We start from the raw sequence: 23,299 nt of genomic DNA, 5'->3' as shown, positions 1-23,299 counted from the left end.
AATGCATGATTCATTTAGTTCCTAATTTTTTATAAGGCGCAGAATCTAATTAATTTTTTTAATGAATAATCTCCGTAATATTCGATAAATAATTCAATGTAAACTGGAGCGCTTCCACTATCACTGAAGATAGTCAGCCAATGTGCAGTTTTAGAGCCAAGCAACATGAGGCGTTTTTCATACGAGTCGGCAGGGCAGGAAGCTCCCCGATTGGCAGATCATCAGCTGATTCCCGAACGTCAACCCAATCAGCCAATCGGAGAGCTTCCTTCCCTGGTAAGGTACTTTTGAAAAAATCACTAAATTAATGGGTCTGATAAAAGTACGTTCTACAGAGTCTACGAAAAGTCACACACCATAGGGTACTTTCACACTTTTCTTGCACAATATATTTCAGAAAACTTGTTCAATATGTCTTTTGTTCAAGTTGAAGCATATTAAAACCGATATGTTGGCCTCTAATCGAGGTGTTATTGGGTGACACAGTTATTAAGATGCTTTATGATCCAATGATCTTGTCTCTAATGTTCATGTCTTTGAGACTTGTGTTTTATATGTGTTGTGTATCTGCCATACACTAAATAAAAATAATTGTGAACACTTTGGATTTGATGTAACCATTGGGTTAAAGACTGGTGATTGTGGGACCATTCTACTCGTCATACTGGATTTGAATGTGTTTCTACTCGAAATGAAGCCATATTGAACAATTTTGTTAAATTATATTATTGTTAATGATATAAAATAATTGTATTTTATAGTGTGTGACTATTCCGACATTATCTATTGAGAATCACTCTATTGGAGTGATTTATTGAAATCATTACAGGATATTATGTATCATTGGCAAGCATGAAGATGTGTCTTTGACCCAGAAGAGTACTACTAACCAATAAAAGTGAAAGAACAGTTATAGGAACTAATATTGCATTGGTTTCAAATTTGACTAGCCTTTGATCAGATCTATACAGTATGAGAGTCGAACTCTCATAATATATTTTAATGTTATTATAGAACTTATTAACAGATGCTCTCTATTCGCTGTGATCAGGAAGAACTAAAAGAATGTACGTATTAATAATACATGGATATATATATTTAAGCAACAGTAACAAAAAGAGTTGAACAACAGAAGATAGTTCAATAAGAGGACTGAATTAGAAATTTCAGTGTATCAAAAGGAGAAAGAAGCCTCGTTGATCCAACAAATACATTTTTGCCAGCAGCTGTCATTGATTCGGTCAACAGTCGTGTTTCATGGCCAGTCAAACCTCCAACTACGAAAAATATTATGTTCCTGTTGTCCATCGGATGTTTGGCGGGTCTCTTCAGTAAACTGAAAAAATATCGGAAATCAAGCTTAGCATTCAAATTCAAATACAAATTATGAGAAAAAAATCATACAGCTTAACAATATTAGAGCAATAAGTTATATTATAAAGTGCATAAAAGTCTAATTTATTAAACAATAACTTCAGACAAGAATTCGAACATGCTAAATCAGGACTAATTTGGATAGAAAAATACTGCTCGCTGAGAGTACAAAACTCTACGTCTGCGAGCAGGAATGAATATCTGATAACTCATGAATTCCTAGAGTAGTACAAAAATGGAAAAATAAGAAAGAAAGAAAAATTAGCAACCAATCACTCACACATTCACACTAACAATGCTCACTTTCCAAATCCGGCTCATTTTCCCAATGAATAACCACCATTATCAGAGCATTTTAACTATGCAACCACATTGAATAAGGTCTCTAGATAGTCCGGCATAAGACCTCTAAGCCATCTAAGAACTTTTGTTTTAAAAACAAGTCGATTTTGTGTTCTCTTAATTTCAAGAGGAATATTGTTGAAAAACTTAGGGCCGAGAAATACAAACGACTTCTGGAAACAAGTGGTATACGATTCAGGAAGTCTTAGTAAATCAGATGTCACTCTCCTAGTTTGATAACTAGGAACATCCCTGAACAACGCATGACCACAGTTTCCAGACATAACAAAACATATACAATACCTTGAAAACAAAGATATATCTGAGAGGCAAGCATCTGAGACTCTGAAAGATAGGAAAAGAATGTTCATATCTACCCTCTTTCTTGATGGCACGAACTATGGATTTTTGTATAGACTTCAAGTGACTAATGTAAGTGGAGCCCCAACAATTTATACCGTAGCTGATTTTTGAATCCACAAGTGCAAAATATAGCTGCCTTAGGACACTCATAGGGAGAAATTTATCCAAAAAGTAGAACTTCCTCAGTACTAACAGCAGTATCAACTTTTTATATTAGTAATATGATGGGACCAAGTGAGCTTTTCGTTAACAATCACACCCAAATATTTCAATGAGTCAGTTTGACCAACCACCTCACAGTCACAGTCATCACGCGCACAGCTACCATGAAACTTCAGTGCAGAAGACAATGTCCATGATGTTGATAATGTAAACAGCATGTATTTTGTCTTTGAAAGATTGAGCTGAAAGTTGTAAAATCTTCAATTTACATGAATTTCACGTAATATTTCATCATTATTTAAATTATTGATTGGAACAGCATAATGCTGTAACAGACTGTACCTCAAGATTCTCCAGTTATGTACGAGTATGTAATAATTCGACTGAATATTATCGTATATTGATTTTAAAAGTATGTTCAGAAAAGTCATTGCTTTTGTTTGTATGACGAACCATTTGAAGTTTAATTGACCCAGAAATCTTTATAGTGTAACGGGAGGAGATATTTTTAACTGTGACTACATCTTCTCGCGGTGATGACTCGATTAGAACTGCCGCTTTTCCACTTAAATTTTCCGATTGGCAAGAAAGCACGTGGAGCGCCCGGCCTAATTTCAAGTTAAAACGTCGTGGAGTTGCACGGTTCAAACATTTCCAAATACGTTTGCATTAATTTCATTACGAGATCCAAGCCAGTACTATGGAAATGCTAGAAGACTGCAATAATTTGGATAAATAAGAAGCAAGTTAGCAAATCTTTTATGGCGACGCAAAATTTAGGTGCTTACTTTGTACATGAATGAATTCTTCAACTATCAAAAACAAGGTTCACTAGAGTTCATATTGGAAAAATTGAGTTCAATTTTCATCAGTTCAACAACCTGAAAGAAAGGCACAAAAAAACTACAATTCAAACATATCAATATTCCCCATATTACAATAGGTTATGAATCTTTGTGTATATTGCTTCTGAATTCAACTTCATTTAGCTAGTATATTAATAAATGAATCTAAAGTAATTGAATAATTGTAGTTTAGTATAGAGAACAATTCGAGTACCTGAATCCTGATCGTAGATTTGAACTTGTAGTGACTAGATCAGGAATGAAAGTCGATCTTGAATCAAGCAGGTCAAGTATGAGTTGTTCTATTAAACCGAAATGTGTCAAAGGCTGTAATGGACCTTCATTCCTCAGAAGACTCCTGTAAACACAAACACATAATATATTAAAAAAATTAGGGTTCTAATTTGATGTTATATTATTTTATGTAATACACCTTATTTTAAATAAACACGTGTAAAATTTGAGCTTTAATAGATCTTGGATTTTTCTAATTTGCAATGCCAACGGATTTAATAACTATCTTGAACAATCATTTTCTTAGTTTGAAAATTATGTTTTACCATTTGATTTTACTAGACATATTTATATCTACAAACCTATGCCAGCTCAGAGCAGACCTATACAAGTTTTCCCAAAACAAAACTTATTGAAAATTTTGAATTTTAAGCCATTCTTATTTCTAATAATGGCCTTCTTTACTGGTGAAAACATTATACATTTACTACAGATGAATTTAACTCTTGAAGTATTTTGAAATAAATAGGTTTTGTAGAACATCAGTATAAAGTAAACTTACTTGTATCTTTTCAAATCATTCCTAGACGATGAAAGTCTACGAAGCATGGAAAATATATCTCTAGTAAACATTTCAATAGACTCTATATTTGAATCCGGCTCAACTGAAAAATTAAATTTAATCTCAACGTTAGAACAAACAAGTAGAAGGATCAGTAGAGAAAATTTCTAAGTAGACATACAATAGTTGAACAAGTAATACAAACTCATAAATCAAATAGTCTTCATGAGAAAGGATGTATTATGATGTATATGGTGACAATACGTGGCAAAAAATGAGCCAGTAAATTTATAAACATCATGTAAAAACTACACGATTATATTGACGGTTGAAGTTACAATCTTCTCATATATCAGGATTTGCTGAGTGATAGTAAAAGAATTCTCTTTTCAAAATTGTGAGGATAATTTTTGCTATGTTTTAACCGAAATATCCTCAACTCTTAAATGTGTCCAAAATCTTAATTAGGGTCCCAGATAGTTGCACCAGAGTGGGATACGTTCCAGGGATCAAGTAAACAGTCTAGGTGTTACGGAAATTGACTCAGCTCAATAATAAAATCTGGTGTGGCGCAATCTCACAACTTTCCTTGCCGTTATTAAAATTGATGATCACCTGACGTTAGTGAGCACGCGCATCTCAAGTCTACTATTAAATTATTTGAGCCAGCTGGTGACAGGACAATAACGCTGGAGACACACGAGGTCTGCTATCTCTTCATAGTGAATGATTTAATAGAATCAACAGTTGCCAACAGTTTGCAATTGAATAATCACATTTTTTCGAATTTCAAGCTTATTTTCAATTTTAGGTGAAAATGTTACTGGACATTAATTGTAGAGATTTTCATGCTCAATCTTTACCACTTAAATTTTTTTGTTCAAATAGTATCTGAAGCCTGATAATTGGGAATCTAAAATCAAACTTTGCATAGATGAGGCGGAGATCCTGAAATTTTTACAGATATGGGACTTGTGGCAGTTGATGTAGCTTATCAAGGACTATTCTAAGTATGAGTTTGATCAATATCGTTGGAGCTATTTTCGAGAAAATCGCGAAAAACCCTGTTTTTGACAACATTTTCGCCATTTTAGCCGCCATCTTGAATTGCATTTGGTCGAAATTGTTCGTGTCGGATCCTTATAGCGTTAGGACCTTAAGTTCCAAATTTCAAGTAATTCCGTTAATTGGGAGATGAGATATCGTGTAAACAGACGCACATACACTCATACACACACACACACACACACACACACACACACACACATACAGACCAATACCCAAAAACCACTTTATTGAACTCAGGGGACCTTGAAACGTATAGAAATTTAGAAATTGGGGTACCTTAATTTTTTTCGGAAAGCAATACTTTCCTTACCTATGGTAATAGGGCAAGGAAATTAAAAATCTGTAAAACAGTAGTTCCTAGTTGGTTTGATCACCACTGTCAATTCCATTAAACCGAATTGAACACACACAGTGTGTGTGTCATCAGTATATTGTGTATGTCAGAGCTATGGAGAAAATACTTGGATCATATATCTCTGGCAAATAAAACTACAATTAAACTACTAAAATATGACAAAAATGCGGTCAGTCCTACCTCTCCTTATAGGATGTCGCTCCCTACTATTTTAATCACTCAATAACGTCAATAGGTAAAAGATTCCCAGCTAAATTAAATAGTTCAAGCAAGAACAAAAATCAGGCTAACTGGTCTTTCAACCCTCTCGATTTATATACCGCTTGAGGTCTTTTACATGTACCTTCTCAATTTGTATCCTATTGTTCTGACTCAGTGTTTACAAGTAAAAGCCAACCTTTGCAGCCTTTCAGAAGGACCATCATATTTTGCCGCTAATTTGGATGTGAAAGATTCAAGTGCTGAATGGCTGAAGTCCTGTCATCACACTTTTTCTCCTATCTTGAAGGTGTCTTCACGCCGCCGTAGATTAAAATAACGTACCTGACTCTCTTCAAACTCTTCTTACATTTCACATATACCTTTTTAATCCTTGCCAACCGCTCCTTGATGTGTCCTTCCAAATCCTGTATGTTCCAGTTTCCTGAGAACCCGGATGAATTGCTCCTGGTGGTTTCAATTCATTACCAAAATTCAGAAAAGCAGGGGGATGTAATGTTTCTATTTATAGTTGAAAATTAATTAAGTGGTGGCATCCCACCACTTGAAAAGATATGATCGGCCTGCAATGCTAAACTTTATTCAATTACAAACTATTTGTACCTCTTAATGTTACTGCTTGACGTGGAATGAAATACGTTTAGAAAATATTGTAAGGGTCAAAATGAGACCCTTAGAAAATTATATTACTGTACTTTCAAAGAAATCAAAAGGCAATATCAAAGAGAAGCTTTGGGGATTGAAGACTTACCAATAACATTTAAAACGGAATCAGACAAATCATTTCGGTCAGAGTAAATGGCGTGAGCTAGCTCAGTTTGAACTAACATCTCAGTGTCGGCATAAATTTCGTAGTCAGTTCCAATCAGCGAATACAGATGGACAAGAATTGTTAATAGTAGGTCGATTGATAGATTTCTTTCATGTCTGCTCTTGATCAATGTGACGAACTGTTGACAGAATAAACTGATCATTTACGATATTCAACTGTATGTATAATTATAAATAACATGGGTTTAAATAGGATGATGAGGATAAGGTTGCCCCAGCAGTCTAAGCCGTAACTAGTAGCACAGATTAGACTAGATGAATGGTTTCTGATTTTCGTTTCAAAAGTGGTTGCTTAGGACCAACTCCACTAACAGGCATTTACACTGAAAATTCACCACTCAATGGTCTGCATTCAACTGAACATTTAGATTTACGTCCAAGGCATATGTGTTTTCAAAACTATTAGATGAGTATAGTCATGAGGCGCATTGAAAAATACATTGATGGTGGTTGTCTTTGAGCGACAGGCCAATAGTGTATGTTCACAGATGATGTTTATTGAATTGCTAAACAAATCGAATAATTTTATGACAAATGGGAGCAAATTTGAATCCATAGAGAATAACATAATTTCATTTACAAATAAAATCATGAATCTTTAATTTTCCACTAGTCTCTAATCAAATTATAATATAATACCTACTATTTGAATGTTCTCATAAAATTAAATTAAGTATTAATTAAATTCTTATTAAATATTAAGTTTTCTTAAAAACAATATTTTTCAGTATTTTTATCTCAAATGAATGGAATAATAAAGTGTTTCATAACTTATAGCTTGTTTTTGTTTAATAATCTATTAATATTTCTCTACTCAAATTAAAGAATATTAATTTTTTATATAGACGTATATTAGGATAGAAACAAGTAGTTAACAATAATATACAGTCTAATTGATTTCGATTAGATTGATTTGGGGTGATTATACCAAGTCTCAATTTGTTGGTACAAATTGTACCAAGAATAATTTAATTCGATAAGAGTTTCACAAACTTACCCAAATCCCTAATAAACATTCCAACTAAATACAATCACACAAAATCATACATTACATACATCTGTTACATGTATCTTTTAAACTTAATGCTAGATTTCTTTTTCCGCAACTATAAGTTTCATGTCTACAAGGTTTCCAATTATATTTTTTTTATCAAACTCAATAGTTAGGCTACATACTTTATTTTCTTTTTCATGTATTGTTTTTTTAAATTGTTCTGCTCAGTGTGTGCATTATGAGGGCAGTAATGAATGAGATATAGATCATGGTACCCTCAAATATGTATATTTTCAAATAAATAAATGAGTATATATTGTTACCTGTTGTAAGGCACCAGTCGTATTATTATCAGCCGCAATCGATTGGAGAAGTAGCCGTTCAATGCTGACAACCATTTCAAGTTTTGTGTTATTAGCTGACGTCAGAGATTCAACAACAGCCAGAGATTGCTGAAACGTTACAAAATCACAAAATAAATTATGTTTTTAAACACGGACTCGATACTTACATTCATAAAGACGATGAGGGTTAGGTTTGGGCTTGAGTTGAGTCTTGCAACTCAACAATCTTGAATGAAATTATAGAAATATATTACACAGTAACAGTGTTTATAGTTTACAAGTTTATAGTTTACTCATGATGTAGGCCTATACACGGACATTATATGGTTTTCTTTCACATGAAACTGAGGATTACGATATTTGTTTAATATGCATATGACAATTTTCTCAATTTATTTTCAAGATTCAATTACTCGAATTGTATCCATTGAAAATATGTTGCATGTATTTCTTGGAGCTAAATCATCAATATAGTCTTAAGAAACAACCCTGGAGGGAGAAGGCTGAATAGACGTCCGCGGAAGCGTTGTCTGGAGGATGTGGAGGTCCGAAAGAGATAAATGGAGAGGCGTTTTGAAGAAGGTCAAGGTTCTGAATGGGCTATAGCGCCAAGGGGTAGTAGTAATAGTAGTATGAATACAATAACTATGCATAGATACGATAAGTTAAATTATTGACAAGTTGAAAGACAAATGAAACAGCTATCATAAAAAATAATGGACTTCGGATGCCTAAGTAAAGTATAGAGGAACCAGAGCCATTTTTGTGATATTTTTTATATAATCGATATTATCCATCAAATAAACAAAAAATATGAGATTGGGTGACAAGGTTGTTTCTTGAAGCATTCATGATTTCTAAACATTATCAACAATACTAATCGGAATTCTAAGAAATATTTAATCAATGAAGCATTTTAATAATTACAGTAAACAACTATTTCACAATTTCATCAATAAAGCTAAACTACACCCAGATTTTAAAATTAAAACTTCCGTTGATTACAAATCGAGATTAAAACATTAAAATTCACCTGCAAGATGCCACACTTGTTGATGATGAGATCCCACTGCCCAGAGAACGTGGATGATATCTGTTTTTTGAAAGACTGAGGTGTATTCCGGGTTGGTATTGTATCAAACACTTCTTTCTGTAAATTGAACAGAACATCCTTCTGTTTGCCACTAAGAAGCCAATCGAAAACAGGCACAGTTGAATCGGGATGTGCCAGGCAGCCAGGCGAAATCGATTGCTTTCTTAAAAAAAACAAGTGAGTATAACATTTAATAAAAATAAGGAAGGAGATAATGGATGATAATTATACGACTATAGAATTAAATTATTGTCATATCATACCAGGAAAGATGACAATTGAGATCATGAACTGAATAATTGGCAATTTATATAGATTAGTCTGTGTGTTACAAAGTAAGATCTTTGATAATTCAGTATGATTACGTAACGTCCGTTTGGTTTAATCATAAATAATCTGGAGGAAAGTGTGAGTTTTTCAAAAAACTCAGGTTTCCACCTCTTATATTGTCCATCAGAGTAAATCCTACCTCTATGTCGTGTCGGCGAGATATCGGTGTGAAAACGGCTAATGGCTGTTGGGGTTGGTTTAACAAAAAATGCTAACATCGAAAGCTAATCTCCTTCAAGACATACTAGCAACAGATCTGTCCTACAGTAACTTTATTACCCACAGTATGACCAGAATGGGTTTTTGACATGAATGGGGTTTTATTCCCCATTTTACTACTTCGATAAAGGAATGTACATCAAAAACAAAAACTCATTGCTATCAAAGATTGATAAATTAGACAAATATTATACAAGATAGACAAATTGTAAACATCAAAATGAAATTTATCCGGACAATACAGGACGTTAATATTGGTAATCTATTTTAGTACAGTAATTATTATTCAGAGGAGTTGAAAAGTTTAAAACTGATAAAATTATTCCAAGTATGAAGCCAAGCAAATCCTGTTTATACGAGTCACCTATGTAGTACAAACTGTAAAACAATCCAAGTATGCAAATCCTGTTCATACGATTCACCTATAAAACACACAGTAAATGTTAGAAAATAATAGTGAGTTAATATTATTGAACTATTATTTTATATTATACGTTCAAATTTAAATACACTGTTTTTCCTATGTTGGCAATGACAATAGCTGTTTGGTGTATGTTAAATAAACGATGGAGAAAATAATAGTTAGTTAATATTATTAAACTATTATTTTATATTATACGTTCAAAGTTTAATATACCCATCCAATGACTCTGGCGGTCTTCTTACGATCTCCCAGCAGGTATCTTGCATCTGCAGGGCTTTCAGTTCCTCTTCATCAGCTGTTTTCCACTTTTCAGCATCTGGTCCATTTATGGCTTCTTGGAAATTTGATGGAATTTTCTTCTTGTAACTGGAATGGACCACACTGCAGCATGGGCATTGTTTCTTGGGTATACACTCGCGATTCTCAATGTAGGTTCTTCTTCAGCCAATTGTGGTTGTAAGGCATCGTTTTAATCTTCTGCTTCAACTGCTTGTAGTTGTGAGGCATCTTCTTTTTCTTCTTCTGCTTCAATTAAGTGTAGTTGTAGTTCATCTTCGTTTTTTTCTTCTTGTACATTAGGTTCATTGATAGTTTCTTCCTTCCCTTGCTTTGGATTTTCTTCATGGTAGCAATCAAGCTGGTCTTCTTCGGTTTCATCTTCATCAGATTTTCACGAATGCAAGTCTCACAAGTTTCATTACTCTTACCTAACATGTCTTCAATTGGTTCAATTTTCTCAATAGCTTCTTTGTGAAGATGACCTAAACGATCATGCCATAAATTTGTAGATACACGGAAAGCATTCAAGCATTTGTTTGCTTCTTCTCTTTCTCTTATCTCCTCTATAGATGCACTACCCCTGGTCGTAAAATATTATAGAAAACCAACTCTATGACCATGGAAAACATCTTCATCGACATCTATAACTTTTGCAAAACCATTCTTTCGTATGATAGTCATTCCTTTGTCATCTAACCGTCCTTCAGAAAGTTATCTTGTAGATCAAGAACATAGAGAACATTACTTAATTTTATGTCATAACCACCACATTCATCAGACATGTGAATAAGAAAGGATCCTTTGCCTTCAATACAAATATTTTTTCCATTTCCAACAGTCACTGAGCCAAGTTCTGATGAAAAATCGATGAATAAGTCCTTCCGTGGAGTCATGTGATCTGATGCTGCTGAATCTAATATCCAAACACCATCATTTTTATGTTTTTGTTTCCTTTGTGTGCACAAAGCCTTATATCCTCTGGAAAGGTTAAGGCGCCATCATTGATTCTATATATGAGTAAAATTCAGAACTACAATAAGAAAATCAAGAAATGTGGACTTTCTTTGCCAGACAGAGCTATAGCAGCATTTTATTTGATGGGTAGCATGGGCAGCATGGGATACATATGCTGAATTTATTAGAAGTGTATACAGATTATGAGATTTAGAAAGAGGCCAGAGTCATTGGATGGGTATATTAAACTTTGAACGAGGGAAGGTGTTAGAAAATAATAGTGAGTTGATATTATTGAACTATTATTTTATATTATACGTTCAAATTTAAATACACTGTTTTTTCTATGTTGGCAATGACAACAGCTGTTTGGTGTATGTTAAATAAACGATGGAGGTTTGTTTTTTTTACTACCTTTCCAAAGAATGAACTATGTCGTTTTTTACTAAAACTATCCTGTTCTACCGTAGTGCGAAGTATTAAAATTAACAGTAAACAACCGTGGAGCTTGAGTTCCGGTTATGCATTCATTTGATATGTGAATCCCTTGTACAGTTGCAATTGAAAATTAATTTAGTTTTAGAATAATTTTAAAGCTGACTGTTTGCTAATGCTGATGGGCGTCATATCCACGGCGACATCACAACTATGCCCGGGTAGAGGGGGGAGGGAGGCGCGAATTCGGTCCAGCATATTGTCCAGGTTGAACTTGGAGACACTCGCTATGTCCAGATGTCTGTCTATCAGGATCAGTGTTGATCGTTGTGACGCGTTCTGAAATCAGTAAGGAACAAATTGGACAAAATTAGGTACCAAGTTTATCCCATTACTGACACACTAAAATTACTGAATCCTTTCAATTATGATATATTTTTTAATATTAAGATAGGTCCATTAGTTATATTATGTACTATCAGGTAACCCGTGCTCCGCAAGGGTCTAATTAAAAACTTGGCAAACTGAAAACTTGAGCTACTGAAATATTGAAGAATTTAAAATAGGCCTATAGCCGCCATCCTCGGTAAATTGAGAATCTACATGCAAAATTTCAAGTTAATCAGTCCAGTATATCAGACGTGATCATTCGTGAATTTCCTATCCCTTACGTGTATAAGCCAATTCTTCCCTTTATTATAATTATTATAGCCTACATAGATTTTCCTTAATCCATAATTTCTAATTGATTTTTTATAACACATAAATGAATGAATTATATGCAAAAAAAACATAAAATGACCAGCAGAGGTGTCACTTACCTTCCTCCTCATAGGTGTTAGAGGATGATTTTCCAGGCAATTGCCTATTACTGTGCTCAAATTTCCCATACTGTAAATATCCTCTTGCATATCTAATTGTGACAAGATACTCTGTAGCGACGAAGCAAGATGAAGAACACTAACTTTCAAATCGGACGGTAGTTTAGAAAACTGAAAATGATAGTTAATTTAAAGTTAATAAAGATAATACGAGTGAACCTAGAAATAACACGAGCTGAGTTGGTTTCAAGAAAGTACCTTCTTTGAGATATCCTCATTTTTTCAGTCATTCTGAGAAAGCAACATTTATTGTTGTCATTTCTTGACAAGTTACCAATCAAATGGGAATATTCCCAGACAAAATGATGTTAGGCTATGTAATGACTGAAAAATTATTATATTATTTCTCTTTCTTTAATACTACAAACTGATTGTTATTATATTAGTGTTTGTATAAGAATTGTAATAGGTTTCATAAAATAATATTAAATTTGTTCTATCACTCACGTTGTGTGTATTGTTTCAGTTACATTCGTATTTTTCAAGTATAAAGAATGTATAAGTTTTCAGATATCTGATAACTGATATGTCAGGTTAAGCTGTAGCCTATGCTTTATTCTCTCTTACAATAAGTACATCATCAAAATGATATGGAGAGAAAAAATAAGGCAACCTTGTGCTATTCCTCTCCCAAATTTATATAAGGTTGTACATATAGAGCTAAATAGTCCGACACGGTCTTGTAGTTCTTTACTTCACAGAATTTTCAGTCCTGAAATATTTTCAATTAGCAGATTTTTAAATTTATAATGTTTCAAAATCAAACATAGAAGAAACGCTCCAATGTTCCATGATTCAAACTATTTTGCAAATACAATATAGACTTAGAGTCTGTCAGACTACAAATTTATTTTCAAGTTGCACTCCACCTATGCTGCAGGATTAATTAGTTGAACGGTATTCATAATTTACAATCAACTTAAGTACAAATAAACATAATACAGTCCAAAACTTCTTTTCATCCCAATTTCATAAAATAAATTCACAGTCCACATTCATAAGTCCAAATATAACACAATATAATATTTCAAATTTAACAAATATAGATAAATATTTGAGTGATTGTTGAAGGAGATTACCTCAGAATTGGCCGTTTCTGAGCCTCCACAACTGAACGGGAACATATCTTTGAAAGGAGGCATTACAAACAATGTATGCGTGATAGGAACTGAAATCAACGGGAAACTGAACAGCTCCACAGTGTAATTCTGAAAAATAATAAACTATGTTAACAACTACATGAACTAAGCAGCATAATGGAATGGAAGTAAACAGTGATTATGTTAGAAACTAACGGATTTCAAAGTGTAGTGATCAATATACATTTTAGACAGGAAATTGGATCCTGAATATGTGGAAAATTACAATAACTTTACGCTACTTACAAAAAATTGTTAAAAATAGCTATTTTGGTAGAGGTTTTCCTGTAATCATGGTAATTATTTTTTTATACATTGAAAAATAATTTGACTCTTTTAGATCCTAGAAGTGCTTTTCCAAGTAAGTTAATTATTGTACATGATTGAATAAATAAATAATTATTTCATAGTCTTTGGATACATTAAATAATAGTAACTAGCCTGAATACTATGCATTAAAATAAACAGGAAAAGCTTAACTGACGGTCCGGGCTGAAATATGACAGATGTAAGTAGTAAAGCCCATTGACGGCTTAAATGATTTATTCGGGCGAGGTAGGACCTAATTGCTAGGGACTCCATACCAACTAAAAAGCCATACGAATTTACTTTTTACTAGGAAAATAATCCTTATCACATCAACCCTTCTAGATAATAATTTTGTAATGTGAATTTTCGAACATTTTACCTCAAAATTACAAATCCTAAATTGAATTTAAAATTCATTTCTTACAAAATCGATGATATAGGTATTAATAATTTCTAGTTCATAAAAATGAATTATTGACCATATTATCCAGCTATTGCGACTTAAATTCTGGGACCCTCTGACCTTGGAATAGACTCTATCATTTTCTCTAGTTAAAATTCCCACGTGACGACTGTAAGTTGAAAAGTTGCAAAGGTCGATTAATAATAGTAAATTTCGTAAGAATTTTGTTGGTGGGGAGTCTGTGACGAGAGTTGTACCTCTCCTGATACATATATTCCAGCTGTTGATGGGTCTCACCACTGATATACTACAGCCATGAAAACCAATTTTATTGACGAGCCAATCCGATAAAACTTATTAAACTTAATTGTTGTTCTAAGTATCCTCTTATTAAACTTACAAAGGTCGATTGAAATTGTTTTTTCCTACAGGTACCTTGGAAAGTGACCATTTCTGCACTGATTGCAGGTCGCAAAGAATCACTTTTCCACTCTAGGGCGCAAAGTAAGTACTTTGCGTACTCCAGATTTGCATAACGAAAAATGGTTAGAAATCAAATAGAATTAAAATCAAAAGATTAAAAATTTTAATATTTCAATTCGAAAACTAAAAAATTTAAAGATTTAAAAATTTAATTTGGTTGAATTATTATTGATTAATAATAAATACATGTAGTATATTTAAAATATTATTCATAAAAATATATTCAATTGTACATTATAGAAATTATTCATTATTTTAAATGATATCTCTTGAATCAATAATTTGATGAATTATTCATAAATTAAAAATGATTTTAAATTCATTAAATTTTCAAATCGATTGAATTTATTTAATTATTAATTAATTTTTTTATTAATTACAAAATCAAACATTTGATTGAATTCAGGACATTTCACCCATAATTACTCACTTTTCTTACTCAATGGTAACTTTAGGAAAAATTTAATGTGAAATACGTGCGCAAAGTTCCTCTGCTGCACTCAAGAAACCATTCTGCACTCGCCTACGGCTCGTGTGTAAACGTTTCTTTCAGTGCAGCAAACTGTCACTTTGCGCACTAGTTGCACAAATAACTATTAACGCGCACCTTGTTCCTCATCCAGGTTAGCATTTCACTTTCCAAGTGATGGAAGGCAGCCATGTCGTTGTCGCCCTGATGCTTCTCGGCGAACATGTGCACCCCGGCCGAGGCAGCCGTTATGACGACGCAGTAGTGGAAGTGGTGGGCGGTGGTGATGTCTCGCAGGATTGCCTTGGCCGTCGCCACAACCGCGCTGCCCACTATGAAAACCGCTTTTCGGTGCGTTTCTGGCACACTCTGATACCAAACAAATTCAATCACACATCAACATTTTTGGCTGTGGTGAACTATGTGGGCTTCAGTCAATTAGGTGAGTTGGACCCGGTTGCACAAAAGACGGTTAACTTTTCATTCTAATTCCTCGAGAACCAATCAGAGAAAGCTTTTTCAAAAGAAGGCTTCTCTGTTTGGTTCTCATGAAACGGCTTTTGTGCAACCGCCATTCATAATTAAATTGGGAAGCTTTTGTAAAGCAAGGTTGGAATGTTAACTGTTCAACTGCACTCCCATATATAGTTAGGTCCACGTTATAATGGCAGTGGACAAAGATAGAAGAATAGCGATGCCGATTCTCTTCATTAATTAATTATATTTCTAAACTGTCAAAAACATAATTGGCATCGTTGAGGACCTAGAAAAGGATAGTACCACCGGCTTTGTCGAATGATAGACAAGGATAAAATCTAAAATTTGATCAAATACTGTCATTATAACATGGACCTCACTATAGATAAGGGTTATATCCTTAGTAAATGGGCTTATTGAAAAAAAAATGAATAGGATATATCCAGCAATCCATAAAGAGCTTCTTCATCTCCTAACAAACTTGCTACTATTCCCACTCTTGGAAAAATATTTTCTTATTTATAATATACCAGTTGCAATATTATTTCTTTCCAATTTTTAACTTGCCTGCATTTTTCCAACAAGCGTTCGCTCATAATCAGCATTTCAAAGATTTTTTCAACAAAAGTGTCTCACTGTATTTCCAAGATTGTAGTTCACTGCTCTTCAAAGTGTTTTAATATTTTGTAGCTGTATAGTACTGCAATGAATATAACTTCATAGAATTAATTTTATTTTTTTAATGGGGATACCTCATCTTTAAATGAACAAGCGAATATAAGTTGACATGACCTTTCATGTAAATTTTCGAAACCTTTTCGTTTCTCAAGCCTTGCTATAAGACCGATCAATTTATTCCAATGTAAAAACAGGGTTTCTATTCTCTTTCTCATTTATGATGGACTATCATTGATACTAGAAATGTTATCATGTGTCTGTTTCTTTTTAGGACAGTATCCAATTATAAAATGTTCAAATGATAGAAATTTGACGATTCATACATGAGGGCTACATCCAATTTTTGAAATGAATCTGTCCTTTCTGAACTTCTAAAGATGGATTTCTTCCAATAGACTTTTCATACTGTATTTTTACAAAGTAAATTGAAGCTAGTAAATTTAAAAGGAGAATAAAACAATTTATATAGCAATTACCTCAAAAGAAGAGAACTCTTTGCAAGCTAAAGCACCCGAATCGAAAAGACGATTGACTCCACCATGCCAATGCAAACACTCAGCCATTGTTCCATCTATGAACACCACTGCATTTTTCACCTTCTTGCACACCTCGATCCACCATGTTTCACTTAAATTCTTCAGTGTGACATCCATCTTCCTAAAAATAAAGTGAAATGTTCAAAAAATCACTATCGGAACCATTTTATAACAAAATCTATTTTGAAATTGAGATTTATTGAATTATTTTTCGGTATTTGACAGTTTTGGCTGCAAAGCCCATACCCCAATATGCTCTGGAAGAGGGCACGATGAACCACGATCAGATAGTGTCTGCTCACCAATTTTGTCAGCAGGTAAATAACTCTTGACAACCTCTTGCACAGGCCTTCTATGTGAGAATTCCAAGGGAGTTGAGGATCAAAGGTAAATCCCAGAAGTGACACGATTGGAGCATCAATACAATGTTATACCGTGACAATGAGCAGAGCAGCTTCTGGGTGTTGTTTACATTCAGTTGAAGCTTGTTTGCTTCCAGATTACTCTTGCCTTCCCAAACATAGCTTTAGCATCCCCTTACGCTATTCCTGGATTTTGGCAAGATGAACTTATGATGGTGTTATCAAAAATCAGGACGATTTTATAAAAAAAAACATCTTATTCCAGTCAGTGTAGGTACGCATAGCTGATTGGATGTTGTTATGTCGTAATTACTGACTAATGAGCGGCGGTTAATTTAGTATTTCTGCCATTACTGGCCGATGAACTGATGCATCCCAATCTATGGCCACAAGGATGTGTTGTAGGTAAATATAGAGCACCAAGAAACAAAACTGTGCCAGAAAACCGTTTTTTACAACCAAGTCAAGAACGGCAATTACTGACTTGAATTTAAAATCAGTTTCTGAAAAAACTGTGCAAGCTGTTAGGAAATGTTTGTGTATATTTAGTGTGAATGTACAATCGCTCCGTAATAAAATACATGAACTGGAGATTATTTTAAGTGAAACACCAGCTAATGTAATTTGTGTTAACGAGCATTGGCTCCTAGAGGATGAGATTTCTTTGTATGTTCCTGAAGATTTTGTATTAGCTAGTTGCTACTGTAGACAATCACCGTATGGAGGCTCTGCAATATACGTGGCTAAAAGTATGCTGTTTGAACAGCTAGATGTTGAAAGGTACTGCATTGAAGCTGCTTTTGAAGTTTCAGCTATTAAGATGTCTAAATCTAAGGTGATAATATTATGCATATACCGTCCTCCTAGTTCTAATTTTAACCGGTTCATTTTAAATCTTGAAAAAATTTTATCTGATTTGACAAACGGACCTAAACATTTTAAACATATAGTTATTACAGGAGACCTAAATGTAGATATCTTAAAAGAAAATGCTAGTGCTGGTATTGAATTGTTAAATCTACTAAGATCATTTGATATCTACTGTGTTCATAAATGTCCTACCAGATTCAATTCTTGTCTTGACATTGTAGCATCAAATATTTCAGCCAACAGTGTAGAGCTAAAGTTTCTAGAACAGGACATGATCTCTGATCATGCAGGTATCTGGTCTACTTTCTATTTGGATCCTACATCAGAGGTTGAAAATGATGACGCATGTAGTAGAACATACATTAAGAAGCGTTTTATGACTCAAGATAATCTAAACTATTTCAGACAGTTATTGACTACTGCAGACTGGTCTGATATTTATACCAAAGATGTAAATAGTGTTGTTAGGAACTTCTTATATATTTTTACAAAGTATTTCAATGTTAGCTGTCCTTACATAAATGTTAGAAATATAAATGGTAAGAAGAAAGCATCTGTGATAAACTGGTTTACTCCTGAACTTGATAGTATGCGTAAACTACTTCTTGTGATATATAACAAATGGAAGAGCACTAATAACCTTGAGTATAAAATTATGTTCAAGAATTTAAAGATAAAATACAATAAAGAGATTTCTAGGGCAAAACTTGTAGCTAATGGTAAATTTATAGCTGAGGCTAAAAATCAATGCAAGGCAGCCTGGCAAATTGTCAAAAATGAAGGTAATCTGGTAAATTCAACAAAACAGGTCATTCCAATCTCTCCTGAGCAGTTTAATAATTTTTTTTTGTTAATGTGTCATGTGCTACTGGTAATATTCAAACAAATAGTAATAGTACAAATGATGTAGACTTCTCTGATCTTTTAAATAATAGTATCAATAGTAATCTGAATAACCAAAATTTTAAATTTAAGAAGTTTGATGAAACAATCATTAGTCTTATTATAAATAGAATGAGTCACTCAAAATCTGAGGATGTGTATTGTATGTCAAATTATTTGTTGAAAAATGTAGTTGATGTTTTTATATCTGAACTGACTTATATTGTAAATTATATACTGAGTGAAGGAGTTTTTCCTGATTTTCTAAAAGTTACCAAAGTTACACCTGTTTATAAGAAGGGGGACCCTAATGAACCCCAGAACTATAGACCAATTGCAATTGTACCTATACTAAGTAAAATCATTGAGACATGTATTGTAATCCAACTTAATGAATATTTTGTTAACAACCAGCTGTTCTATCCTTCTCAGTATGGCTTTAGACCGAATCATAGTACTATTGATGCAATTGAAAAACTTGTTGAATATGTTTTGAATGGTTTTGAACTCAAGCAACCAGTTGGATCTTTACTATTGGACTTAAGCAAGGCTTTCGACTGTGTCTCTCACTCTATACTCTGCAAAAACCCTGAAAAGTATGGTATTAAAGATAAGGAGCTCATGCTGATCAAGAGTTATTTGAAAAATAGAGAACAAATGGTTAGCTTGAATAGTGCAAACTCAAATTTCCTTGATGTAACCATGGGGGTTCCTCAAGGATCAGTCCTTGGCCCTTTTCTGTTTCTGGTCTTTGTAAATGATTTTAGTAAAAATGTTTCTGTCTTTTCAATATTATATGCAGATGATACCACTCTGGTACATAAGGACGTTGATATAAAAACTGTTCAGGATACGCTTGGAAGGGCTATGGATGAGTCTAAGGTATGGTTCAATGCCAACTTACTTAAGGTAAATGAGAGCAAAACAGAACAAATAATATTTTCTCTCAACAATGTAAGTACTGGTAACCTGAATCTAAATGATAATGTTTTCAAGACTGTAAAGTTACTAGGAATGTACTTAGATAGTAAACTCAGCTGGGAGTATCACCTAGTGAATTTATGTAAAAAGCTTTCTAGAGTAACATTTCTCTTACGAAGACTGAAATATTGTGTAAACCTTGATGTAATTAAAATGATTTACTTTGGTCTCTTCCATTCACACTTGATTTATGGAGTAAAACTGTGGGGCAACTCATCTTCTTCAAAAAAAGCATTTGTATGGCAAAAGAAAGCACTTGGAGTTATATTTGGTATGAAATACAATGAATCTTGTAGAGGAATTTTTGTAGAACACAAAATTATGACCTTGCCTTGTCTGTATTATTATAATTTAATCTCAGTAATGAAAAATCTGTCTAATTTTGATAAAAATATTTCTATACATTCACATTATACTAGACATAGGGACGATATAACTAGACCTACAGTTAGATTGACTAAAACTCTAAAAAGTCATAAGTACCTACAAATTTGCATGTTTAATTTACTACCAGATAATGTTAAGAAGTTACCATTGAAAACGTTTTGTATTTCTGTTGATAAATGGCTTAAGTCTGAAGCTTTCTATTCTGTCAATGAGTACCTGGAATATTTCAATGTATATGTGTAATTTTGTTCGTTTCTATAGTCCAACTCGTGTTATTTTACTACAATATTTCAATGTGTATTTGTAAATTTGTTCATTTTATAGTTCAACTTGTGATATTTTACTTATTATTGACAAAGCCTATTGCTTACATTTTTGTAATGTTGTTTTATGGCCAATAAAATTCTTGATTCTTGATTAGAATAATATCTTACAACGATTGAAACTGAATATTTGAAGATGGTGGTTTCTCGATCCATTCCGAGCTGCGATGTATTAACGCACTTTTTCTATGTATTTCACACGGCATGCAGTCAAAAATTTAAGTAGATAATCAAATTCTTTTACTTACTGACTGTAGTACTTTTGTACTTTTGACCGTCTCGCAATCATTTTCAACACTGTTGAACTGTTGACAACACTGAACATTGTTGAAAATATTCGCGAGACGGTCGAAAGTACTACAGTCAGTATAAGTTAAAGAATTTGATTATTTACTTGAATATTTGACTGCATGTTGTGTGAAATACATAGAAAAAAGTGTGTGAATATTTGACTTCAGGTAGGTGAGCCACTAAACAACACTTTAGCCGCTAATGAATTTTCCTTTACTAATGTGAAAAATGATAATTTATACATTACATGTTCCTGTTATACATGTATTAGAACTAATACACTTGGTATACATGTGATAAATACAAAAACTTGTCATCACTCAGCATCATAGATATATGTCTGAAGTGGGCTCAGCAAGGGATAGTCTGTACTCTGAATACCTAAGAAATTTTATAGGCAAGTAGACAAAGCAAAAAACAGGCCAATATTCAGAAAATTCATCAGGCTTCAAACACATGTAAGGCAGCTTGGGACTTAGTATGACCAGTAAGGCCAATCTAATTATGAAGTGCACAGCAAGTCCAGATGCCTTCAACAGGTTTTTCCTAGGGAAGGTGGATCGGATTGTGAATTCCTCAACATCAGATGAGATCAATAAACCTTGGAGAGGCTCTCAATACATACAATCGATTCACCAAATGGAGACATGTCAGCCCGTCTCACGTATTGAGGGCCATAAAATCTTTTAGAAATTCACATAGTCCAGATTTGTATGGAATGAATGTAATTGTGCTCAAATATATTGCAAATGTGATAGCTCACCCTTTTTCGTGGTAATTGATGCCTACTTTGAGCAAGGGGTGTTTCCATGGGCTCTCAAGGCTGCTCGAACTGTACCTATTTATAAAAAGAGTGATCCTCAGTTAACATCCAGCTATAAATAGACCAATTTCAATTATACCAGTACTGGCTAAGGTGTTTGAAGCGATCATGAAAGACCAGCTGGTCCCATTTTGAGGCAAACAAATATTTGCTGATTCCCAGTATGGCTTCAGAGAGAGGAAGTCATCCTTGACGGCAGTATCAAAGCTGGTATCTGTTGGATACATTTAAAGAGAGATGATCAGTTTCCCTAATTCTTGCTGACCTGAGTAAGGCATTTAAAATGCATCTCTCACAAAATCCGATTGAAAAAATATGCCATCCAAGGTCATGTTTTACATTTGCTGTGCTCATATCTTTAAGATCCTCAACAAATTATATCAATCCGTGGTGCCTCATATTCCGGATCTTCCTCCCTGTAAGTGGTTTACCACAGAGCTAAATTATGGGGCAGTTCTCTTCATCATTGCTATCAAAGACCTAAGGTTTCTAGGAAATATACTGCTCTTTGGCGATCAATCTGTTCAAGTGAAAATGGCCTATCACCAGAAGACGAAAACCTTAAGACATATGAGGTTTTCAGCAAGGCCAAATATGGGTTCAGACTTAATAGGTTGAACCTGAATGACAATAAAACTTATACGATTGTAGCCTTGGCCGTAACTACCAGCCAGAAATTGTTTAGCTCTTGGGCTTTCACTTGGACAAAAAAAAAGGGTAGAACCAAAATACTGATAATGCCTGCAAGAAGTTGTCAACCTGCTGCGCAGACTTATTATTGGAGAAGTATAGAAGTATCTTGTTTTCATCTACTATGGGCTCTTCCATGGACTGCTTTCTCAACCTAGCCCTCAAGATGTTCAACAGGCTGCCAGCAGCGGTAAAGTGCCTGGAGGGCAGCAGATTTATGCCGCATCTACATGTTGGCCCAAATAAAGGCCAATGACGACCGACATCAGTGTGTCGATGGGTGGTTGCCAGCAGCGGTCTTTGTAAGGAATTGCATCTTTAACAGGACGGGCCAGCAAATGGGCCATAATTTAGTTGTAGCATTTGAAGCAAATCTAATTCCTGGCACTAAACTAAAGTGCCCCCCCGAGTTTACTACTTGCTGAACGAGTTTTTCAAGGACAATTTGGGCAACATCGTCTAGATACTCTAGATCCACCTGCATCTGTGCCAATCAATCTAAGACTGCTCGTCAAAGATGAAGCCATCAAGTATCAAGGAAAACAACAAATTAATTGCATCACGATGAAGTACAGAAAGTTAGAAATATTATCAAATTTTAAAAATGTAAAATTCTTACCTCAAACTTATTTCAATATGAAATGAATGAAGTGTTATACAGTGTTGGCAATTGATGAATTTGCTTATTCATCGATTTTTACATCTATTCTATCCTTATCGAAGAGTTAATTTATAGTTTTGACAAACGGTACGGTATGTAATTAAAGTTTTCACATAACACATAGAAACTTCAAAAATAACCTCAAAATTTGAATTTGACAGCCACGCAACCATCGATAATAAGAATCGATATTGATCCATGTGTCCATGATCAATCTACCTCGACTT

At 33.8% G+C, this 23,299-nt stretch overlaps 1 protein-coding gene across 2 annotated transcripts; it reads right to left on the bottom strand.

The window, feature by feature from the left end:
* Window positions 1-1,072: 1,072 nt before the first annotated feature.
* On the bottom strand, window positions 1,073-23,278 carry LOC111049807 (sec1 family domain-containing protein 2-like). 2 transcript variants are annotated; one of them, XM_039432849.1, is made up of 13 exons: window positions 23,031-23,222; window positions 21,662-21,736; window positions 16,743-16,923; window positions 15,250-15,480; window positions 13,388-13,516; window positions 12,249-12,419; window positions 11,594-11,766; window positions 8,727-8,949; window positions 7,673-7,801; window positions 6,276-6,474; window positions 3,883-3,985; window positions 3,301-3,444; window positions 1,075-1,336 (listed from the first exon to the last, which is right to left on the bottom strand). In XM_039432849.1, the coding sequence occupies exons 3-13, from the start codon at window positions 16,917-16,919 to the stop codon at window positions 1,141-1,143; spliced, it is 1,875 nt and encodes a 624-aa protein (XP_039288783.1). In that variant the 5' UTR covers window positions 16,920-16,923; window positions 21,662-21,736; window positions 23,031-23,222; the 3' UTR covers window positions 1,075-1,140. The 2 variants fall into 2 exon arrangements, with proteins under 2 accessions (XP_039288782.1, XP_039288783.1); XM_039432848.1 differs by lacking the exon at window positions 21,662-21,736 and having other exon boundaries at window positions 1,073-1,336; window positions 23,031-23,278.
* Between the last annotated feature and the right edge of the window lie 21 nt (window positions 23,279-23,299).

This window comes from Nilaparvata lugens, chromosome 7 (genome assembly GCF_014356525.2).
Source record: "Nilaparvata lugens isolate BPH chromosome 7, ASM1435652v1, whole genome shotgun sequence".
In the NCBI taxonomy this organism is placed as follows: domain Eukaryota; kingdom Metazoa; phylum Arthropoda; class Insecta; order Hemiptera; family Delphacidae; genus Nilaparvata; species Nilaparvata lugens.
The sequence above is the reverse complement of the archived record's forward strand: the minus strand, read 5'-3'. Positions and strand labels throughout refer to the sequence as shown.